The sequence below is a fragment of the Schistocerca cancellata genome, chromosome 5 (genome assembly GCF_023864275.1).
Source record: "Schistocerca cancellata isolate TAMUIC-IGC-003103 chromosome 5, iqSchCanc2.1, whole genome shotgun sequence".
Lineage (NCBI taxonomy): Eukaryota > Metazoa > Arthropoda > Insecta > Orthoptera > Acrididae > Schistocerca > Schistocerca cancellata.
The window spans coordinates 411942275-411965668 of NC_064630.1; the positions used below are offsets into that span (position 1 = coordinate 411942275).

The following is a 23394-nucleotide window of genomic DNA, read 5'->3' on the forward strand; positions in this document are numbered from 1 at the left end:
AATAAAAATCAAGGATATGATACTGGGGATGAGAATAATTCCCTCTTAAATATCTCGAAAATAACTTATTACATTCATGTACTATTGTTTTGGATATGGATTTGGACTGGAGTCCCAACAAAGTAATTTTCTAAACAGATTTTATTGCTTTTATGGCACCAAATTTAAATTTTCCTTCCTTAAATTTCATGGTCGTAAGGTAGATTAGGGTGTAACACTAACTGCAATGAGGTTTAACGCAAACTGGGGTTGGGGAAGAAAACTGCCATTGCCTTTTTTTAAAGCCATTCCAACTACTGCTTCAAGCAATTTAAAGAATCAAGAAAAACATAACTCAGGAAGACTGTATGGGGATCTAAGCCCTCATCCTTCAGTACTATGTCTTACCACTTCTCTGATGCTGATGATTGGTTTGTGGGGTGCTCAACTGCATGGTTCTCAGCGCCCGCACAAATTCCCAATCTTTTCTCAGTCCAATCTCGCCACACAAACACCCAGTCATCTCGAGGCAGATGAAAATCCCTGACCCCGCTGGGAATCGAACCCAGGACCCCATGCTCGGGAAGCGAGAATGTGACTGCGAGACCATGAGCTGTGGACTCTCACTGCTCATCTCATTCAGGTAGAGTGCAAGATGTGTCTCCTTGAAGCACTCTTTCATCATAATATTTTAGTTAGTTCCACAGTCAGTAAAACTGTTTTTGGCTATAGTCAGGCACTTTATTTGAATATGCAGATTATCAACAGTATTGCCCTCTTTTCTGCGTCAAAGTTAGATTCATTAGAGGAAAGTGCAGTTTTTACTCTATTCTTGTGTTGGTGAATATCTCTATTACTCTCAAACAGGAATGTATTGTCAATAATTAATTTCATGAGAATAAATGCACTGCAAGGCTGTCATTAATATACCCAAAAATTTAAATGGACACCTTGAAGGTATTCATGTGTGAACTCTACATGTAATTCTAATTACTTTCATTTGTGGAATGAAAACTCTTTGACAAAGTGAGGATTAGTTGTGGTAACACTCATAATTGCATTTTGATGGAGAGCCTCTCCAGACAACAATATCAGATTCATCTACACCAATGCTTCAAAGAATAATGATGGATGTGGTTGTGCTTAATGGGATACCAGCTGTCACACTGGAATGAAATTCAAGCTCCCTAGGGAACACACAATTATGACAACTGAGCTTTAGGCTATTTTTCAAGCCCTTCAATACAATGGGCAGCACTTGGATTCTGAGTTCTATTGTCCTTTTTCATTCCAAATCAGTGGTGGAACTACTAAGACATCTGCACAGAAGAAGATCCAACCATCCAACAGCATATGACATCATGAATCTGATGAGACAGACCACAAATAGTATCAGGAAATTACCGTGTTGGGTAAAAACACTGTGGCATACCTGAAAATGAAACAGCAGACAACCAGCAGTGTATGATGGAGTAAGGGGACACCCGGTATTAACAGCTACATATCTTTCAAACATTTTAAAATCAACACTCAGAGTAGGGGTATGCAGGTGGCAAGAGACCACCAAATACAAAGGCAAAGATTATGCCAAAATAAACCTGGTGCTCAATCCTAACTTCCAGCTCCAATAGACTCACGAATGCTGTAAGGTACCTCATATTCAACCACCCCATTGTGCAAATTTGAAGATGATGTGACTGTCAAAACAAATCTTTTCTGGCTGCAGGAACAGATACAAAGTTACAAGCCATCTTCTACAACACTGAGTTACAATTGGTTGCTGTTTGCCGACATGTATCACCATACTGCTTGGTTTGTTAGGTTTTCAGGTTTTCATTATCAATATGCACACACAGTTTATTATCTTTTGTTTCTAATCTATATTCATAGTAGGTGGGACATTTTTGACAGCAAAAAACTGGATGAGCCATGTACTGAAAAAACTTCTACTGCAATGCTGTTTCCCTCTTCCTTTCTTTTAACATCATGTCTCTTGATGTTACCTGACCAATAGCTGTTGCTAAAAGTGTGCGAAGTTTGAATTATTTTCTATACTTCGTGTATGACAATGTTTAAAAATGCACAGCAACAGCTCCACATTGAAAAATCATAATCTGAGTGATGCATAGGCTTTATAAGTTACCAAATATATCCGCAATATTGGCTGGCATCACTCTTGTAGGTCAGAGAGTTAAATGTTCATTTATCTATCATCACTTTCATAATGAGACATGCAGATCAATAATATTTTAATGAAATGAAAATCTATGATTCCAGACATATTTTCAAGTCTTAGACTTCTATCATGTATACACACAGACTGAAGTGACGAATAAAAATTTATACATGTTTGGGATTTGAAGACTGGTCTCCAGCTAACATGGCAGACGCACTAACCACTATGCCACCCTGTCACAGAGGCTTTGCACAACTGCATGGACTGAGGAGGGAGGCATGCTAGGAAAGTCCATGCAGTTGTGCAAATCCACTGTGCCAGCTCGGCACAGTGGTTAGCGCATCTGCCTAGTGCATATGAGATCTGGGTTCGAATCTCAGCCTTGGCACAGATTTTCATTTATCGCTTCAGTCTGCATACATCCAAATACTATTTTGATGTTCTTGATGCATTATATGGAAACGCAAACTGAGGCAACCACTACAACCACCCTATCTCTGCTCCATGAGTAAAGTAAAACCTTATAATGGGAATAAAAACTACTTTAACAGAGGAAACTGAGGACCAGTTCAACCACACATGAATCGTCTGCTAATCTTAAAGATAAGGGATCTAGAAAGCTATACCTTGCATGAAGGACCAAAAGAAGAGGACATTCCACCAATATATGGGATACTGTCAATCTGGCTCCACAGCCACATTGCGGGGATGGCTCATTACACAAGAGAAAACAATGGGTCAGCCTAGCATGACCAATACACAGATGGCATAAAATAGTGGACTCCATCCAAGAGGAGAGGAAAGAAGAACACCAAACTGTGGTAGTCTCATTGATTGTAAGGAGACTATTACTGAGAGCAGTAGTGCACCTGATGTCATTCCACTTTTTGACAAAGAGCGATTTGATGTGTGTCCACATATTGACACCTGGAATCATGAAATGGAATAGGGTTAAGTATCTGCTTCTCTAGCCAAACAATCAGCCAGTTAAATCCCTGGGATGCTAACACGACTTCGGACCCAGAGAAAGACAACAGAGCACGTGGCACAGCCAAGGGCAGAGATGAGGTCAGGGACAGAAGAGACCAAAGGGTGATGAGAGTAGCATTGGTATATAGCCTGCAGACTACTCATTGAGTCAACACATATGAAAAAACTGTGGAGGGACACCTGAGTAACGAAGTGGAAGGCACTGTTAATGGCTAGCACCTCTGCTGTGAACACACATGATTCTGGCAGTAAATGGTGCCACATGCCAGTAGGAGATGTAAACAGATATCCCGTCTTATCTATTATTTTAGAACCATCAGTGTAGAAGATGGTAGCACCCTGGAACTCTTCAAGGGTGGAATGTACAAGACACTGTTATATCATAGGGGCAACAGAGACATTAGGACCCTGGAATAGGTCAGTTACAATCTGCGGTGTGGGCACCATCTGCGGAGGATGCAGAGGAAATACAAGGGGCACATTCCAGTAGTGGAGATGAAGATCCTGACAAGGGAAGTGAGAGACCTTCCAACCAGCAATCCCACCTGAGGGCGGGTGCCAGGAGGAAGACATCCCTCATTTGCGAAGAGGATGGGGTATACAGGATGGTCAAGGAATTGCCGAATGGCAACTGCGTTAAGAAACCAGGAGTTCGCTCTGTCATATTTGTGGAGGGGGAATACCCGGTTCTTTGGGGAGACTGTCGATGAGACTAGAGCGAAAGGCACTGATAGCCAGACGCACTCCATAATGATAAGTTAAGTAGTTTCAGAGTGGAAGAAGCCGCTGAGTCGTGAGAGTGACAACCATAATCTAGTCTTGAAACCAGAACATGGTAAAGATGGACAAGGGTAGCACAGTCTGCATCCCATGATGTGTGGGTCAGGAGGCGGAGAGCATTAAGCTTCCGCATGCAGGTAGTCTTCATGTGGCAAATATGGGGTAGCAACGCCAGCTTTTTATCAAAAATAAGGCTCAAGAAACGGGCCTGTGCTACAGCCTCTAGGCGCTGGTTGCCTAAATGAACCAGGGTGTATTGTGGGTCAACAGCAAAAATGAATAACTCGCATTTTGGAGGGAGAAAACCGGAAGCCATGAGTAAGGGCCCAGGCAGTGGACTGTCAGATGGAACGTTTGAGCTGCATTCAGCATATGCTACCAGGTGAGAGCTGCACCAGATGCAAAATTGTCGACATACAATGACGGGTTAACCAGAGGCCCAACAGAGGGTACAAGCTCATTGGTGGCAACGAGGAACACCGTGACACTTAACACAGAACCCCATGAGATACCTTTCTCCTGGATCCGAGGGGTGCTGAGTAAAATGCCAACTCTAACTTGGAAGCACTGGTGTGGTAAAAACTGGCGGATAAAAATTTGAAGGGGTGGGGAGGGGGGGGGGGTTACAAAAGCTCCAGTCAATGGGGTAACTGTTACCGCGCCAAACTGTATCATATGCCTTACGTAGTTCAAAGAAGTCAAAGACGTCCACAACAAGGTATCAGCTTTTAGCAAAATCCTGTCTGACTGCTGTTTCCTACCTGAGTAAATAGTCAGTTTTAGATCGTTCTTCCCAGCAGCTACACTGACATCAGGACAAAAGGTCCCGAGATTCGAGTACCCAACATAATCTGAAGCTAACCACCCTCTCAAGCAGTTTACGAAGTATATTCATCAGGATAATTGTGTGGTAGCTTTTGAGAGACACTGGGTTCTTCCATGGCTTAAGTACAGGGATAACTATTCTGTCTCGCCACTGCGAGCCAAATGCAGTTAAAGACCCTAAGTACATGTTGCCTCTAGGTAATGTCCAAGCATGGATCATCTGGTTGTAGATGGAATCTATGCCTGGGGTCAAGTCATGTGAAGAGGTAAGAGACTGAAAGAATTCCCATTCAGTGTTCATTATAGGCTTAAGCTTGGCAAGGGTTGAAACAGGGGGATTTCTTCAAATCATCATTTCTGCCAGATAAAGGTAGCAGGGTGGGGAGCGGATAACAATGCTGTCGCAAAGTGTGTCATGAGGTGTGCTGCAAGGACGAGTGGATCAGTAGGTAGAGCACCCTGCAGAATAAGACCCTCGACAGCTAATTGTTGCTGGCACCCCAGAAGGCTACAGAGCTTGGTCCAAACTTGGGATGAAGAGGCATAAGTCCCCAGGAAGGAAACATAGCACTCCCAGCATTTCTTTTTACTCTGTTTAATACGATCCTTAATAAGAGGCCTATATGCCGGATGGCGGCAAAGGAACGATAGAATCGCCAAAAAGTGGTCACTGTCACAAAGGTGACCAGTGTAGTGAAACTAACAAGAGCAGGGGAGATCATGAAATCAACAGCAGAAAAGGTGCCATGGGCAGCGCTGAAGAGGGTAGGGGAACCATCAATGAGGAGACACCCATCAGTCTGTAATAAGTTGGTCAATTAGAAGACCCCTACTCATCGAAGTGGCGTGCATTAAAGTCTCCAAGGAGGAGATATGGGGGTGGGAGTTGCTGTTAAGGTGGTCAGTACAACATAAGAAATTGGCCTACCGGGAGAGGTAGACATTCTAAATGGTGATTGCTGGGCTCGTCAGCAATCATACTGCTGTTGCTTCCTGGTATGAAGTGGGATCCAATCACTGATGATATTGGTTCGAATTAAAGACCCCTCCAGATGCTACTTCAGGGCAGGCAAGGTTTCGACAGAATGCCCAATAACCACAAAACTTTTGAGAGGGGTCAATCAAGGAAGTGCATTTCTTGAAGGGGCAGAAGGCAGAATAAGAGGTAATAAGTTGTTGAATTTCCAGCAGGTGACGGTAACATCCATTGCAATTCCACTGGATTATTGTGTGGCAAGAGCCCAAGTTAGGTATAAAGAAGTTGAGGTGAGGTGTGAGAAGGAGGGGGTGAAGCCTGGGGATGCCTTCTCTTTAGAATTGACCTGCTTCTCCCTCACAGGGAGGGAGGAGGTGTTATCAGTAAGAAAACAGTTGGCAGCAATGTCCAGATTGGACACAGGATTTCTTCTCTGCCCAAGGAGGAGGAGTAGGAGGTCGACGACAAGTTCCTCGAGGGGAATGGATGGGAGCTGCCGGTTTGGGGAAAAGGCAAGGAGGAACCGCAGGGGAGGGCGAGAGGAAAGGGATATGGGACCGGGGTAAGGAAAAGGTGGAGGGGGGGAAAGGATGTAGCATGGCAAAAGTAGAAGACATCAACAATGGGTGGAGTCAGTCATATTTTTGATGAATCTCAATATTAGATATGCGATCCAGAGACTTATACTCTTGTGTCATCTCTTCTTTTTGAAAGCTGGACAATCTGGAGAGGGTGGTCATAACAATTTACACACAAAGATGACAGAACACAGGGGTTTCCCTCACACAGTGGGTCCCCATAGTCACCATACAGAATGTCCACCATATAACAAGTAGACATATGCCCAAAACACAAGTACCGAAAGCAACTCATGGGTAACGTGAGGTGTGGCTTCACGTCACTTTGGTTACACATTCTCTGGGAGGATATCACCCTAGAAAGCCACAATAAAGGCACCAGTATTGGAGCAGTTGTCTTTATGGCCCTTCTATACGTGTCTAACAAAATGAATGCTGCTTGGCTCCAGATTCGTCTAGAGTTCCTAGTCAGTTCAAAGGATGACGTCTCTTATGAAAAATTACTCCCTGGACCATATTCACACACTCTTGAGAGTTAATAGACAATGGAACATTGCCAAGAAAATCACAAGCACACTGTGTTGCAGAAGCAGCTTTGATCTATGGGGAGCCCAACCGTATCTTACTGATGGACTCCACTTCGACAAACTTGTCCTTGATATTCTCCACACAAAAACATTGGCTTTGTGGCAGTGAATGTGTCCCCATTTGTCCTAATACAGACCAGCTAGCGGGGAATGTGTTTCATCCCAAGACGGCGAGCCTGGCCCTCCTCCCATGATGTAGCCAGCGAAGGGCAGGCTGCAGGGTCATACGAAGCATCATTCAATGGTACGGTACCATTCAGAGAGATGCGGCTTTTCCTGGAATTTCCAATGCTCTAGGATGACAAGCAACCACTCCTTGGCATACATAGGGAGGCAACAGTTCAGGTATCAGTAGTGTGATCCCTGTGTTGTCAGGGGGCTCAGCCACATGGGTACATGACAGCCCCACCATTAGGACTGGCTACATGTGCTGGTGACCTAGTGGGGCTAGGGCAGAGAAGGAAGAGGTGAAGGAAGGAAATGCAGCCCAGAAAGTAAGAATGGGCTGCAACAGCTCGGAACCCTGCGTGTGCCACGCACGAATTCATGGAAGAACCGTGAGCCCCCTGAGTGTATAGTTGTCTTAACCTAAGGCAAATATATAGTAGTAACCAAGCAACCTTGGCAACATCTATAACTGCATAATCAATACATTTCATGCAAAAAGTTCCTCTTGATACTGGAATTATAACGTAAAAGATTAGATCAACAATTCCACCAGCAGCAAAAACAGAGCTAATAAAAGCTACGGTTTGTTGCAAAAACTTTTATCTTTGATATAAATGGAAACGCGCGGTTCTTCCAAGTGCGGAGCATATACCTTTTCATTGCAACTGTCACAATAACCCATTCCGAAACTCTCACATTAATACATGGTGTAACTTCCATGGCAGTAATCAAGGTGCTGACTCCGGCATCCACTTGATCATTAAGACGGCAAATAATGTCTTGGGACACATTACGCCACACCTTCTTGACCTATTCACATAGTTCTGTAAGAGAAGTTACCTCACAAGTCTCACGAGTCACATCCGAGCTCTTTGTATCCTACACGTGCTAAAGTGGAGACAAGTCCAAAGATCATGCTGGCAAGGGAAGTTGTTGCATATCTTGCACAACACATTGAGTTGCATGCTCAGTGTGTGGGCAAGTGCTATCCTGTTAATACAATAAATCATCCTCCTGTCATAAGAACACTAAAGGGATGGGTCTAACAATATTCTGCATATACTGCATGCTGGTTTGTGTTCCCTCCAGAAACATCAAAGGTGAACGAGAGTTTTAGCTCAATGCACCCAAGGCCATAAGGCCAGGAATGGGGCCAGCATCTTGGATGAATAAAAGAGAGCACTACCACGTCTATGTTGTACACACAAACAACAATCACTTCTATGTAGGCAGAATCTGCTCTCATTGCTGAAGGACACTGTGTGTCATTCCATATTCCAAGTGGTCCTCTGACGGCACCAGTTGTGCCGTGCATGTCGATGCTGAGGCACAAGTAGAAGATGGGTCAGAGGTGTGCATGCCCACATTCCCACTGCCTATGAACTATTGACATCAGTCTGTATTGACATGCCTGGTAACTGTATGATCTGCCTCTCCTGCCCTTACAATACAATGATCCTGGCGGGCATCTGTGTTGCATGGATGTCCAGATCATCATCTACAGGTGAAAATGTTCACATGGCCCACTGATACTAGCACTGTTGCACAACCGATACAGCACATCCAACGTGCGTGGCATTTCTCCGAAACAACTATCCCGCCACTCAGAAGGCCACAATTTCACCCCTTTTAAACTCATTCAGTTGCCTGTAGGAAAGACGAGTGCATCTCCATGGCGTGGTTCCCTGCTTGCTTCACATGTGTGCGCGACACTGAGGCTTCTGGCTGTGAACATTCCTTACTAAATGGTAGACACAGGTGGCACTCTGGTAGGTATGCCACTAAGCCATGGATCTAAACTCTCAGAAAAATAATGTTCTCTTCAATGCCTAAAACCAAAGGAGAATTTAATCTGATTGATATAACAAACAACAAACGAAAAATTTTACATAGCCTTGTGATACTCTATGAATATCTAGGAAACGAAAGTCCTGTAGTAACTGTAGTGTAGTTCGAAAGAAAGGAACAAAGTGAAAAAAAGTCATTAAGGCAATTACACCCACAAGACAGAGGCATTTTGCAACTACTGAGCTATTAACAAAAGAAAATTGTGTCTGTTTATACAATGAAGAGCCAAAGAAACTGGTACACCTGCCTAATATCATGTAGAGCCCCGCGAGCAAGTGGAAGTGCTGCAACACAATGTGGCATGGACTCAACTAATGTCAGTAGTGCTAGAGGGAACTGACACCATGAATTCTGCACGCTGTGTAAGAGTACAAGGGGGTTGAGATCTCTTCTGAACAGCACATTGCAAGGCAACCCAGATATGATCAACAATGTTCATGTCTGGGGAATTTGGTGACCAGCAGAAGTGTTTACACTCAGAAGAGTGTTCCTGGAGCCACTCTGTAGCAATTCTGGACGTGTGGGGGTGTCACATTGACCTGCTGGAATTGCTGAAGTCCATCAGAATGCACAATGTACATGAATGGATGCAGCTGATCAGACAGGATGCTTATGTCTATGTCAACTGTCAGAGTCTTATCATATCAGGGGTCCCGTATCTCACAAACTTTACACACTGCATACCATTACAGAGTGTCCACCAGCTTGAACAGTCCCCTGCTGACATGCAGGGTCCATGGATTCATGAGGTCGTCTCCATAACCGTATACGTACATCCACTCAATACAATTTGAAATGAGATCCATCCAACCAGGCAAAATGGTTCCAATCATCAACAGACCAATGTAGATATTGATGGGCCCAGGCGAGGTGTAAAGCTTTGTGTAATGTAGTCATCAAGGGTACACAAAAGCCCGTATCAACAATGGTCCATTGAATGGTTCACACACTGTCATTTGTTGATGGCCCAGCATTAAAATCTGCAGCAGTTTGCAGGAGGGTTGCACACTTCTGTCACGCTGAAAGATTCTCTTTAGTCATCGTTGGTCCTGTTCTTGCAGGATCTTTTTTCGGCTGCAGCAATGTCCGAGATTTGATGTTTTAGCGGATTCCTGATATTCATGGGACACTTGTGAAATGGTCATAGGGGAAAATCTCCACTTCCTCACTACCTCAAAGATGCTGTATCCCATTACAGAATTGCCGACTATAACACCACAATCAAACTCACTCAGATCTTGATAACCTGGCATTGCAGCAGCAGTAACCAATCCTAACAACTGTGCCAGACCCTTGTCTTATATAGGTGTTGCCGACTGCAATGCAGTATTCTGCCTGTTTACATATCTCTGTATTTGAATATGTATGCCTATACCAGTTTTCTTTGGCACTTCAGGATATTTCTTATATTTTATGTGCTGCTGCTCTATGTGTGAGGATCACACTAAGTTTTAATAATTATTGGGCCTAGTCTATAAAAACAGCTCCACGGCAGAAACCTAACAGCACCACACAGTTTAATCAACAGCTACCACATTTCAGTAATTGTGGCAGTTACAGGTAGTACAAGGCCTCACTCAAGTGCTGTTTTAGGATTTCAAAGTGTATGCATTTGATTCGTTATCTCATGCGATTGCATGTGGGAAATCTTCCACTTCCACAGTTCTACTTTTATGAGGGAGTGATGAAGTAAGAAATCAAAAAATATCTGAAAAGAAGTTGATCATAACACGAAGTAGACAAAGAAAGCATCTCTCTTAGATATCGCTTTATTTATGAATCATGCCAGCATTCAATATTACCCAAGAAAACCAAGAAACAATCAAGATATCTCATGGGAACCTGTACTGAAGCCTCTTCCGTATGATCCCAGTGTCTAATTGTGGTGTCTCATCAGTGCCAATGTTGGAGATGGAGTGCTTCTTCCGATGAAAGAGAATGGAGATAGGAAGAACAGAAGGAAGCATCCATAGCCAGTTGCAAGAATAATTTTGGAACAGATTTGAATTCCATTCCTTCTAAAAATAAACCAGCTTCTTAACCACTGCACCACTTCACTAACAATTATGAACTACAGCATTTCTATTTCTGTGAAAGGCCGTCTAATATGTTTAATTCCAGCAATTCAAAATCAGTTTATGATTAAATGTGACTGTACGTCTTTCATTAAGCGACAAAATCAAAGAACTGTATGTGCATCTTTCCAAGAGATGCTTATGCAGGGAAGGTAGCAGGAACCTTCACAACAGAATAGTAGGCACTCATTTTCTGGTAGTCAACATATCATTAAAACCAAAAAAATTCAACAGACAGGGGTAAATGGTGAGTGTGCTTGGGATCTAGATCCATCATTACATCATGCCTGCTACATGGCTATCCAAATACAAGCAGTTCTTAAAGTGGTCTAATATTTCCAGATGCTTAAAATATTTTAGTTACAATCACTGAAGTGCAGATTTCTTTCTTTTGCCAATTAACCCACCTGTGGCACTCGCTCCAAGCCTTTTAAGTTCTATTCCTACAATGTTATTGTAGAGAAATCTTCTCAATAAAATATACTGTGGAACACTAAGTAATTTGAGAGACTGGATAAGAGCACCTGCAGTACTTTCAAAAAAACTTTCACAGTAACACTCAAACTAGCTCCCAGTAACAAATTTAAGGCATCTGGCACAAGAATACCCATCCAATTACTAGAGATATATAGTAGACTAGCATTAACATGGAGTAAATTGTCTGTTACTGCCAGTCAAAAATGATTACAAGTCTCAATTTAATTTGTTTTCAAATGAATTTTACTTTCTACAGTTTGTTTTCTTGGCACAGCAGAGAGATAACTGCTAAAGACAAAGACAGAGATCAACACATTGAATCCAGAAAATTATGAAGTTAGAAAAACAAATGTACTTTAAGATTCACACAGTCAGAGTATTAATTTATCCTCTTTACATTCTGGCACCACTTTTCTTCCTATCTCAAATGCAGCACTGGCATTCTATGTTGAATGACCAAAAATGTTTAATCACCTGTTCTATCCATCTTCAGTCAACCATCTCCTTCATCTTTCTACTGACTTTTAATCCTCTGTCTTTGTATATAATTTTGTACGAAAATTTTGTGTAAAGTTTTGCAAATGTTTCTTTGTGCTTAGCTTGCTCTTCCTGTTTCCTTTAAATTGCTTGCATTATTACAATACTGATTGGACTCTCTCTGTCGCGCACCCCCCCCCCCCCCCCCCCCCGTAATAACCATTACCCTCTGATGTAGTTGCCTCTGTTCTCTGCCTCCTCACCACATTTTTCAACTTAACGATAAATGACAAAACTAGTGATATTATTACTCACATTCATCAATGTACATGAAGTTCCACGGCTGATGTCAAATTTGTATTTAAATCTCCTTATTTTCTTGACTATCAGAGGAAACAAAAATTAGCTACATTCCAAAGGCTTGAAATATGCTTATCAGAGTTATTAACTGGTCTGTCAAACAATCCAATCACTTTAGTCATGCACAGAATTATATTCTTTTGTCAATTTTTATTTACATCAAAATATTTCTGTGGTATAAAATGAAACATTACTGCTGCTATAAGCATTACATACACACAGCACCAGTAAGTACTGATTTGAAGAAATTAACTAAGGCACTCCAAACATTATTTTCAATGACCAAAGAAAGCAGCTGTTAAAGTCAGGATGAAATGCAAAGAAAACTTGCAGGAAGAAGGGACTCCTACTCAAATTGATTTAGACTATTTTTATTCTCATCTACACTAACATGAAGCAAGCATAAGGAATTCAGCTATATTTTACATTAGCACCAGGAGAATAACTGTTAATGTGGAAGCCACAAAACGTTGCAAAGGAACTATTCCCAAATGGGAGAACACACAAACTACAATGAAGCAACAGCATACTTCTAACCCCTACCTTCAAATCTACTGAATCACTTCCTATGTGGTTGACATTGGGCAAAGAGCCCCCAAGGAAGCATTCTCGAGATTGATTAATGAGAAGATGCTGCTTAGGAAGAGCATTCACCTAGAACATAAGAATATGATACAGCTACCAGTCATGATTACTGTTAACTCTGGTAACCATCTGGCACAGTATGCTCTCCACACACATATTGCAGATACAGAATTTATGTAAATAGCTTATTATTGTTAAATTACTGGAAATGAAAAACTGTGGTCATTGTTGTGTATTCAAGTTCCATGGAAGGCAGGAACTTAATACAAAGTATGTCACTGGCAATGGCATTTTGTACGCTGACCTTTACAATTACTACATAGGAAGCAGAGCCATGTATTAAAATGAGAGGCGTTTTCTGAAAGAGACAACAACAAAATGTTACCTATGAATAAACAGATCAAGTTCCAAAGTAAGTTAAGCATCTCAATAATAGAAATCTCTTTTGTGGATATTGTATTTAAATGTAGATTTGGAGCTTGGTGATCGCTCCAAACTTTATGGGAAAATACACGGCCTACTGAATAAATTACTGAGGAGGGCAAAGACATGCACCAAAGCCATTTAGAATGTCAGAATCTCTAATCTTTATTGTAAAACAATTAAGAATACTATAGTGTCATCATATAGTAAACAAAGTATATGCTTGGAGAATATCTGAAAATGTGTGTTACTGGATTGAAGACCTCCTAGCAAACAATATCCAGTTAATCATTCTTAACTGGAAGATATCATCAGAAGCAAAATTAGAACTCTGTGTATCTCAAAGAGTGGAATAGGACCATTACTGTTCACGATTTATGTGGATGACATTTTAGATTAATGTCTGTATTCTGTGTTGTTATGTGTAAATGACACATTTGTATTAAACAAAGTCAAACTGTCAGAAAATTATTATTTGGTCAAGTACTAGAACACGACATTCAATATAAATAAATTTAATGCACAGAGGACTCGTCAGACAAAAAGTTCCAAAATCAATTTACTAACTACTGGTGATCTAAGTAAATCCATCTACTAAAATGAAGTATTTGTCCACAACAATTTTGCTACAGAAGAATGCTGAAGATAAGATGGGTAGATCACGTAACTAATGAGGAGGTATTGAATAGGATTGGGGAGAAGAGAAGTTTGTGGCACAACTTGACTAGAAGAAGGGATCGGTTGGTAGGACATGTTTTGAGGCATCAAGGGATCACAAATTTAGCTTTGGAGGGCAGTGTGGAGGGTAAAAAACGTAGAGGGAGACCAAGAGATGAATACACTAAGCAGATTCAGAAGGATGTAGGTTGCAGTAGATACTGGGAGATGAAGAAGCTTGCACAGGATAGAGTAGCATGGAGAGCTGCATCAAACCAGTCTCAGGACTGATGACCACAACAACAACAATTTTGGATGGAAATATTACATAAATTTATATGTAAGGAAGTTACAAAACAAACAGATTTATAGGAAAATCTGAATGAATCCGAATTTAACTATAAAGGAGATAATTTACAAGACCTCTGTTTGACCACTGCATCAATCTGAGAACTTCACCAAACTAGTATAGCTGCCGAGAAAGAAAATTCAGGGAACAGTTAGACAATTTGTCACTAGTTTGTCTAGTCAGCATGAGAACATAGAAATGATCAGCTAACTTCAGTAGCAGATAATGTTACCAAAAATATGTTGTACATCTTTGGCAGCCTACTTCAAAATCTTCTGAAATCTAGTGTTCCTAAACAACTCTCATAATGGTCACTGGAACCCCCTTGCATTTTTCATACTTTATGAATGATACGTATACATAATATGCAACAACACACTCACCGGACACTTGTCCATTATCTAATACACATTTTCTGAATTTACCTCTCTGTTTTAGTTTTTATGATGAAAAGTGTTTAAATATGTCAAAACACTTTTAAATATGACATGAATATAAACATTAGGGCACATTACTGGTCTCCCTCTAACCACAACCTTTATTTGGCTTTCTCATTCATTGTCTTTGCCAACTCTCAATCACATAATTGACTTTTAACCTAACCTAGGCCTTGAGCTACACAACAGATCAGCCTGTCACCACAGCCCAAATTTCAGGAAAGCGGGGGACGGGAGGGAAGGCATTCCAGTACCACACACTAGCCAAACACAGGCATCATACATGTCTGCTACATATAAGATACATTCCACACTGAATCATTAAGTAGCTCTCAACAAAATAATAAAAGAGGCAGAAAAGGGCCTAAAATCCAACTCTACAGCTAGGTCTGTAGGTAAAGTGAATAGTGAGCAGTGTGTGTATGCTGGGGAAATGGGCTTTCCTGTCATACAAATAATCATGAATTAGTTTCCCATCTACCAGTGTAATGCAGCATGTGGCATTTTACGCAGATTCTGTTGACATGTGTTCCTTGCACTAATTAGTTACTTTTGTATTCCATATTGACTCATTTACTGGAAAATAAACAATCCCAGGTGTGCCCTGAGAAATGCACTGCCTCTCATTTGAAAGATGTGGTGCAGAAGGAACAGCGTAACATCGGAAAACCACCTGTAGGAGCTCCTTGTGACATAGTTGAGGAGACAGAGTGAGGACTCTACTGTTTGTTCTTCACTTTATCAATAAACTATATCACTAATGAGGAAACTGAAAATCTATGGAGTGAAACCTCTTTGCATCAACAAGAAATACAACATACCATGAAGACAAATCTGCGAAGTATCACACTATATTAAACTTAATTGTTTCAGTCATACGCTTCTCGCATCTCACGGAACTCATTTTTGAAAGCCAAAATGAACTTAACACAATTTTACTTAAAATTTAAAATCTCAACAAGACCTCAATACTGACATCTTATTAAAGTAAGTTAGTGCCACTCTTCACCATCACTTTGCCCACGAATCTTGGTTGCGGTAACAGAACCGATCTGTAGCATTGCCTGAGGTCTCTAATGGGTTGGAAGATGACATTCTGATTGTGCGGTGGCTAATAATGTGAATATAAAGGAAAGGTTGTATAATAATGGGCTGAATAGCCAGAGGTCTATATTAATCTTTGGCAACATTCGCTTCATATTTAATATTCATCCTTTTCATATATGACTCCTGATTGGTTCCTCCATATCAGCACAAATCAAGTCACAGCCGACATTCATTCCATATTTAGCGCACACTTCCTCAAAAATATCTACACAATTGTAAATTAATAAATTCACAGGCCTGAAAAAATTTGAAGCAGCCCTATGTTGCTCTTACCCTGACACCTGGTGTGTCATCAAACATTAAGCAACTATACCCAATGCTCAAATGCACATCTTAAACTATTTCATTAGTTTCATCATTACATTATGTTCAACTCTATTACACACTAAATAGTACTTAAAAAAGTGGTATGTCCATGGCTCCAAATGTGTAGGTTACTTGCATATCATATCAATTGTGTGTGCTGCACTGCCTGTGACTTTCTAAGACCACACACATTCCAATACACAACTGATCCTACATCTCATTAAAGCCATAATTTGCATGCAGCCATTCAAAATTGCAACAGAAAATGGACTGGATGCTTAGTACTCTCAGAATGGTTCTCACTGTTGGACCACACTGCTCATTTTTCTAGCACCAATGTCTTACCGAGTTTTATGAAGAAAGAGGGCTCTAACTCTTGCCATAACACTGTAATGCATAAGGAAATGTAATATTCAACATTAACCAAACATAAACAGTAGCATACATGTTTAAGCTTCTTAAGAAATACTTAGAGGTCAAAAAATTTACGCCACACAATTTTTTTATTTGTGCCTGCCCATCACACAAAGTTACCAATCTAGGTAAACTTGGAAAAAGAATTAATTAATCAAGCCAATGGAACAATGCTCCATTTTTTGTAAGTAGGAATAATAATTATGTGAGATGTCTGTGGTGACAGACTGATCTGTAGCACAACACGAGGTCTAGATTAGGCTGAAACATGACTGTTTGTTTGTGGGTTGGTGAAGACTATGAATGTGAAAGCTAAATAAAGGTTGTGGTAACACTGCCTTGCAGTGCAGCCAAATGTTTACATCTGCACCATGTAGAAAAATGCAAGGGTGAGGGCGATGAGGGTGCTCCACTACATTTAACCCAAACAACTATGACATCAGCTGGTTTCAGACTACAAAGTACCAAGAACACAATAGGACGATACGGATTGCACCAAGGTATTGTCGATTCCATGCTTTCCCAATCACCAGTGGAATGCACCAATAACACAAATTGTCTACAAAGTAGTGTACACAAAATATATATTTGATAATTATTGATGTAGGCCTATGCTGCCTTTTTCTGACAATGAACACAATATTCTGTGTATTCCTAATTTCCAATGCCAATATTTTCCATCAAGAAAATGCATTTACTGGTGTACACTGAATAATCTACTTACACAAACTTGAAGTCATTCTAATGTTTAATAAATTGCAATAAACCTGTGAAATATGGCCCAGCTGTGTTGCAATCTACAACTGTTTACAACACCATTAGCCAAATATAGTTTCACGTTAAGAGAATTCGTTTCTAGATCAGACCTAGATCTCTTATCACTTTCATAAATGCAAGTACAATTGAAACAGTATAACTTACAAAATATCACGTCTACAAACTAAATCTGGCTATATAAGAACCTGCCACATTCCAAAACAAACATTTAAATGCTCGAAAACATTTCTTATGACTGGCGGAAAATAGAACGTTCTGCAGCGAAGTTACACAACCCACGACTAAAAACAGACAAACTGCGGTTGTTTCTAATAACATGGATGACAATTACAAATATAAACCCGCCCTGCGAATCATTTGTTTGTACACCACATTAATTTCCCGGGCATTTTGTTCACTTTAGACATAGCATGCTGGATGCTATAAATCGTACAGACGGTCACGGACAGGAGTATTTCGAAACTGTAGGCGAACTGTTTCCTTTTTTCAAATCCATAATCAGGGCCTTCAATGTCACGAACTTACACGAACCTTAACGACTGTCTTGCAAAATATTTATGTTCCCGTGTGTAACAATAAACAAACAGTAATTTTCAATATTCTGTTAAAAAATAAATAAGATTTATTTCTATAACAATCAACTGTTTCTTAACGCAGGCACATCACACAGGTGTCACTTGCTGTGATACCAAGACTGTCTCAATTCTGGCTGAGGCACGTCACATACGATATTCGCTACACGGAAAGGTTTTCGTGCTGTATTTATTAATAATATAAGAACGATCGTCTTTTATTACTGAGTTCATACGACAAGTGCCGAGAATTCAATTGTAATGTACGTCTGCACAGCAGGTTGTTTATATTATGACGGTGTTATGAACGACGCTATGCATAAAGGCAACAACAACCACTGGTACTACCTACCTTACTGGTCGCATCTGAAACTTCTTTCATTATCTGCTCGAAAGCGGCCGTTTCTTCTGCTTGTTTTTGATTGTGTAAAGCGATCTTCTCACTAAACTTTCTTGGATTCGCCATGATGGCCACTTTAGTTTTGACTTTCAAGACAAGGAAAATAACCAATGAAAAACTATTGACAGTGAATATTGTGGCATCTGTTGGTAGGTAAAAGCATTGCATCTGTGATATCACAGCGCCTTCTATATCATTACATGTATATGGTTTGCTCTCGCAAAACACACGAATCTCGAAAAAAAGTAGGCAAGTGTCAACAGGACCACAATAATCGAATCATAATTGTAATTCAGTTACATCAGTGACATCAAGAAGTATTTCGTACGATGAACAGCAGCCTCTAGAGCAACAAAACAACACAGTTCACTAATCCCGTAACATAGTACAGTGAAACATTAAGTTCTTACACATAGGAGGTGAAAGAATTATAGCAGACCGTAATAACGTATTACAGTAATAATGTATTTACGAATTGACTAATAGAAGTATAGTGGAATATTATACATTACGTACTAGAAAATGGACTTATAACCGGAAACCTAGGTCGTACAGAATAATAAACTTTGTGAAACAAGGATAAAAAGTGTATCGTTTAATTACTGCAAAATACATTAAATCAGAAGACATTAAAATCACAATCACCAAAGCCATACAATAAATCCTATTTTGTGTCTCGTGTGATCCGTCATTTACCAATGACTTGTTCCCTAACATTACGATTTATTGTGTAAAATGATCCATGGAACATGACTTGTCTCTAGGGGCAGCAGATCTTGGTGCCGATCGGGTGCTCTGGGCTGGCCTCGGGTCTGCAGATCGCAGCGCCTTCTGGTGGTAGTCACGAGCTTATGGCAGTCTGCTATGTGCTGTTCGCGTGTTTTAGTTATAATGTGATTGTTTATGTTAATAGAGCTCTCATTTGAAAAATGTAAAAATGGAGTTGCAATTTGTGCTCTGCAATATGTGCAGTAACAAAAGGTTACATCGCCATATTGTCCAGGATACAGCAATGATAATTAAAATTTCCGTAAAAATTAACCTTCCTACAAAGGCACACACGTCTTGTTGTTTTTGTTTGGAGAGGAAACAGTGCTAATATGTGTTACGTAAAGCACGTAAACCAAATTAATTTGATTTATGAGGGGAAAAACAGTTTCTTTTAGGTAAGTGTTGTATATGACAAACTTTATTTCAGGAGAGTGAAAATCAGCTGAGGAGCTAAGGAATACAGTTTTCTATTTAACATGTAAATTCTTACTGCAGATTAATTTCAACATCATTCTGCATGACTTTTAATCTTGAACGCCTCAGACCTTTCTATCCCATAAATTTATGGGAAAAACGTTCTTCTACTCTCATACCAAATATTAGGCTTCTCATATAAGGAATTTATATCAAATTTCGTCATAATCAAAACTGATGAAATAATAAATTTATTTCTTTGAACAATCTGATGTCTTATTTGATGAGACATAGCCTATATAAGTTTATATGTCGTATCAAAGAAAGAAACTACTTCTTACTTTGCTATGCTTATCACCATAAAAAATTGTGCTTTGACAATTCCCTTTACTTTTTTAATTAACTGTCACTAGCAGTCACAATTTTCATTTCCTTATCAGTAAAAACTCTAATGGCAATCAGATAGCAAACACAGTTTTTATTCTAAAATCTCACTGTTGTATGGTGCAAAAGTAGTGTTAATAAAAAATAATCCTGAATTCCTGCAACACAGTTCACACTTTACTGGCAATTTTTCATTCAAAACGTCTTTATCAAGAAAATTTTCTATGTCACTATTACTGAGACTACACATCATAAAACAGTTTGCCCAATTATCAAAATATTTCACACACAGACAAAAATACATAAAGACTGGTATATTATACATCTTGATCTAATAATAGCTTACATCACAGTGCCAGTCAACTGTTTCTGATTCTCCACTTAAGAGTAATACATGAATAAATACTTCTGCACCTCCATGATTGTGAAACATAATCACAACAGCCTTTACGTTAATGGCAGATTCAATACACTGAAAGGAATGTTACATGAAAATACAAAGCTACTCGGAAACTGCTTTCGTCAAATATGAACTTCTCGAGAAAACTATATAAAGTTCCGCTATTTAAGAATAAAATTCCACTTCAGGTTAATGAAGGCAACCAGTGTCACTGACATATAGGCAGCCATCGGCGATAAACAAGGGATTCGGACCAATCTATCCACACAGTCCTCTGTGAGCAGAAACATATAGCATTAGTCCTTTAAGATAATAAGAACTGGAGCATTTTCTTGTGAAAAGTTACTCGTAGGTTGGGGAGTAGTTTTTAGTCATGAGATGTAGTTCTGAAGACTCTTTTGTGTAGAGTCCTTTGTTATTGTAAACTAGGTCCTAAAAACTTCATTAGCGATCTACGCAGTTAACATACAGTTTTGTATTTATGCAGAATGAATTGAGCAGCTCTTTGTCCTTTGCGAAAGTGTAAGCTCTCTCTGCCTGTCTCCTGGACGCATTACGTGCTGCAGACCATAGGCCAGCCGCACGCAACCGATCGGCTTAGCTGATCGGCACCAAGATTTGCTGTCCCTAGACACAAGTTGGAACACGAAACACTAACTTACGCAAAGACCCAACTGTGAAGAATATTTTCAAAAACAGGAACTCTGGATATTTAAAAAAGGAGGCAGAGAGAGATCAGCAAATTTTTGAGTTAATAAGAAAAATGTTTCTTGCAATTAATGACAACATTGCTGGCAGTGTAATGTTTTTTTAAAATTATTTTAATTTTTTTCTTTTGAGCCTTCTAGGCAAAAACCCCACCAGTATGTTGAAAACATAACTACACAAAAGTGAATCATTTGAATGTATCACCAACATCTCTTTCTGAAATTAATAAAATTATACAGTCTCTTAAAAACAAAAATTCATCTGGATTTGATGGTGTTTTCAATAGAATATTAATACTTGTTCCCATCTAATAAGCCCTATCTTATGTCAAATATGTAATGCATGACTAACTAAAGACAGTTTTCCATAAAGACTGAAATATGCCATTGTCAAACCACCCTATAGGAAAGGGGATAGGAGACATCTTAATAACTACTGACATCATTTTCCACAATTTTTGAGAAGTTCATGTACTATAGAACAGTATCTTATCTGAGCAACAACAATATCCTCAGCAAATCAGTTTGTATTTCAGGAGAGTTGGCCTACTGAAAATGACATTTACGTATCAACACACCAAATTTTACAAGCGTTAAATAACAAAACAGCACTGGCTGGTATTTTCTATGGCCTATCTAAGATATTTGATAGCGTGAATGACAACATTCTCCTGGATAAAATTAGGTTCTCTGGCACTTATGGTATAGCCAACTAATGGATCATGTCATATGTAGCCAAAAGAATGCACAAAGTTGTACTTCCTAATTTAATCAATGTACCCTAGAGAAATTATGCTGAACAGGAGTAAGTCATGTATAGGGTTTCCCAAGGCTCAATCTTAGGTGCACTTTTGTTCATCACATCTGTAAACGATCTTCCAAGTAATACAGAAAAAGCAGGATTAGTTCCTTTGTGAAGACACTAGTCTGTGATCAATTCATGAACATGAGGAATGGTAAACAAAGTTCTTAAAAGTATCATTGATTGGTTTTCTGTGTATGGTCTCACCCTCAAATTTGAAAAGACCACATATTCAGTTCTGTACAACTAGTCGTACTGAATCGATGATAAGCATAAAACATGGTGAGAAAATTGTAAATGGTTTGAAAATTTCAAAATTCTCAGTTGTCCATATTTATGAGAATTTAAACTGGAAAAAGTACATTTTAGAACACCTAAAACAACGTAGTTCAGTCATATTTGCACTTAGAATCATTACAAATCTTGGGGTGTGACAAATCAAAAAGTTGACATATTTTGCATATTTTTATTCAATAATGTCATATGAAACAATGTTCTTGGATGACTCATCTTTAAGATAGAAAGTCTTCATTGGTCAAAAACGTGCTGTAATAACAATATATGGTGCACACCCATGGTGATCTTTTAGGAAGCTGATTAAGAGTTAGGTATTTCGTTTCCTGCTTTACAGTATATTTATACCCTTGTGAAGTGTCTCGTACATAATTCATTGCAGGTCAACAGGAACAATGCTGTAGAGAAATGGAATACCAGAAGAAAAAATGATGTTAATTACATCACATTAATGTTCTCTTTAGGACAATGCTGCAACCAAAATATTTCATCACTTACCTAGTGTTATGAAATGAATTATTGATAGGAAGGTAAAATCTGTAATAACACTGAAAAAAGTTTCTCCTTGACAAATACACATCTGTATATCTTAAAGAAATACAACTTGTAAAGTATGTAGGCATTTTAACAAAACAACTTATGGTCTGAGTATAAAATAACAGATCATTACAATTTGGTGTGCAAATTATTCATGAAACACGAAACTAACTAACATTATTTTCCTTAACATCCATCTACATAAGATCTAGTAGCCAGTTGATGACAAGCTCATTGGTAAATCATGAAAGTCTTGAAGATAAACTTAAGTACTATGCTATGAGTGCAATGGTGCACAAATGGTTTAATTCGTATTTAGAAGATCGAAATAAACAGTTCACACAATGTAGCAAAATCAGCAGATTTGTCAAACTGAGCAGGTATCATGAGTGGTATCACATATAGTTCAGTCTTGAGTCCCTTATTGTTCTTAATACATATTAATGAATTGACACTCTTTACTTATGAACATGCAAAGCTAGTTCCTTTTAGCGGTGATATGAATGTAGTAATCACACCCAACAAACAAGAATTAGGTGAGGAAATCGTAAACAATGTCTTCCAGAAAATTATTAATTTCTTCTCTGCATCGACTCTAATTACATTTGGAAGAAAAACAGTGCTGAACTATTGAAATGTTTGAGTTCAGCTACTTATGGTATTAGAGTTATTGCAAATTTTGGTGCTAAATACATCAGTAAAGTAGCTTATTAAGCTGTCTTCATTCACTGCTTTCTTATGGCATCATACTCGTATTTTGGG

At 39.4% G+C, this 23394-nt stretch overlaps 1 protein-coding gene across 3 annotated transcripts in view; it reads right to left on the reverse strand.

Annotated features, from left to right (window-relative positions):
- Positions 1-18490, reverse strand: part of LOC126187823 (CREB-regulated transcription coactivator 1-like) — a 369127-nt gene extending 350637 nt beyond the window's left edge. For 2 of the 3 annotated variants that reach the window (XM_049929120.1, XM_049929119.1), the window contains exons 1-2: positions 18276-18490; positions 12840-12950 (exon numbers count right to left, since the gene is read on the reverse strand). In XM_049929120.1, the coding sequence (XP_049785077.1) occupies positions 12840-12950; positions 18276-18389 (225 nt within the window). In that variant the 5' untranslated portion in view covers positions 18390-18490. The remainder of the gene's footprint in view (positions 1-12839; positions 12951-18275) is intronic. The other variant, XM_049929121.1, reaches the window with a different exon arrangement.
- Positions 18491-23394: the final 4904 nt, after the last annotated feature.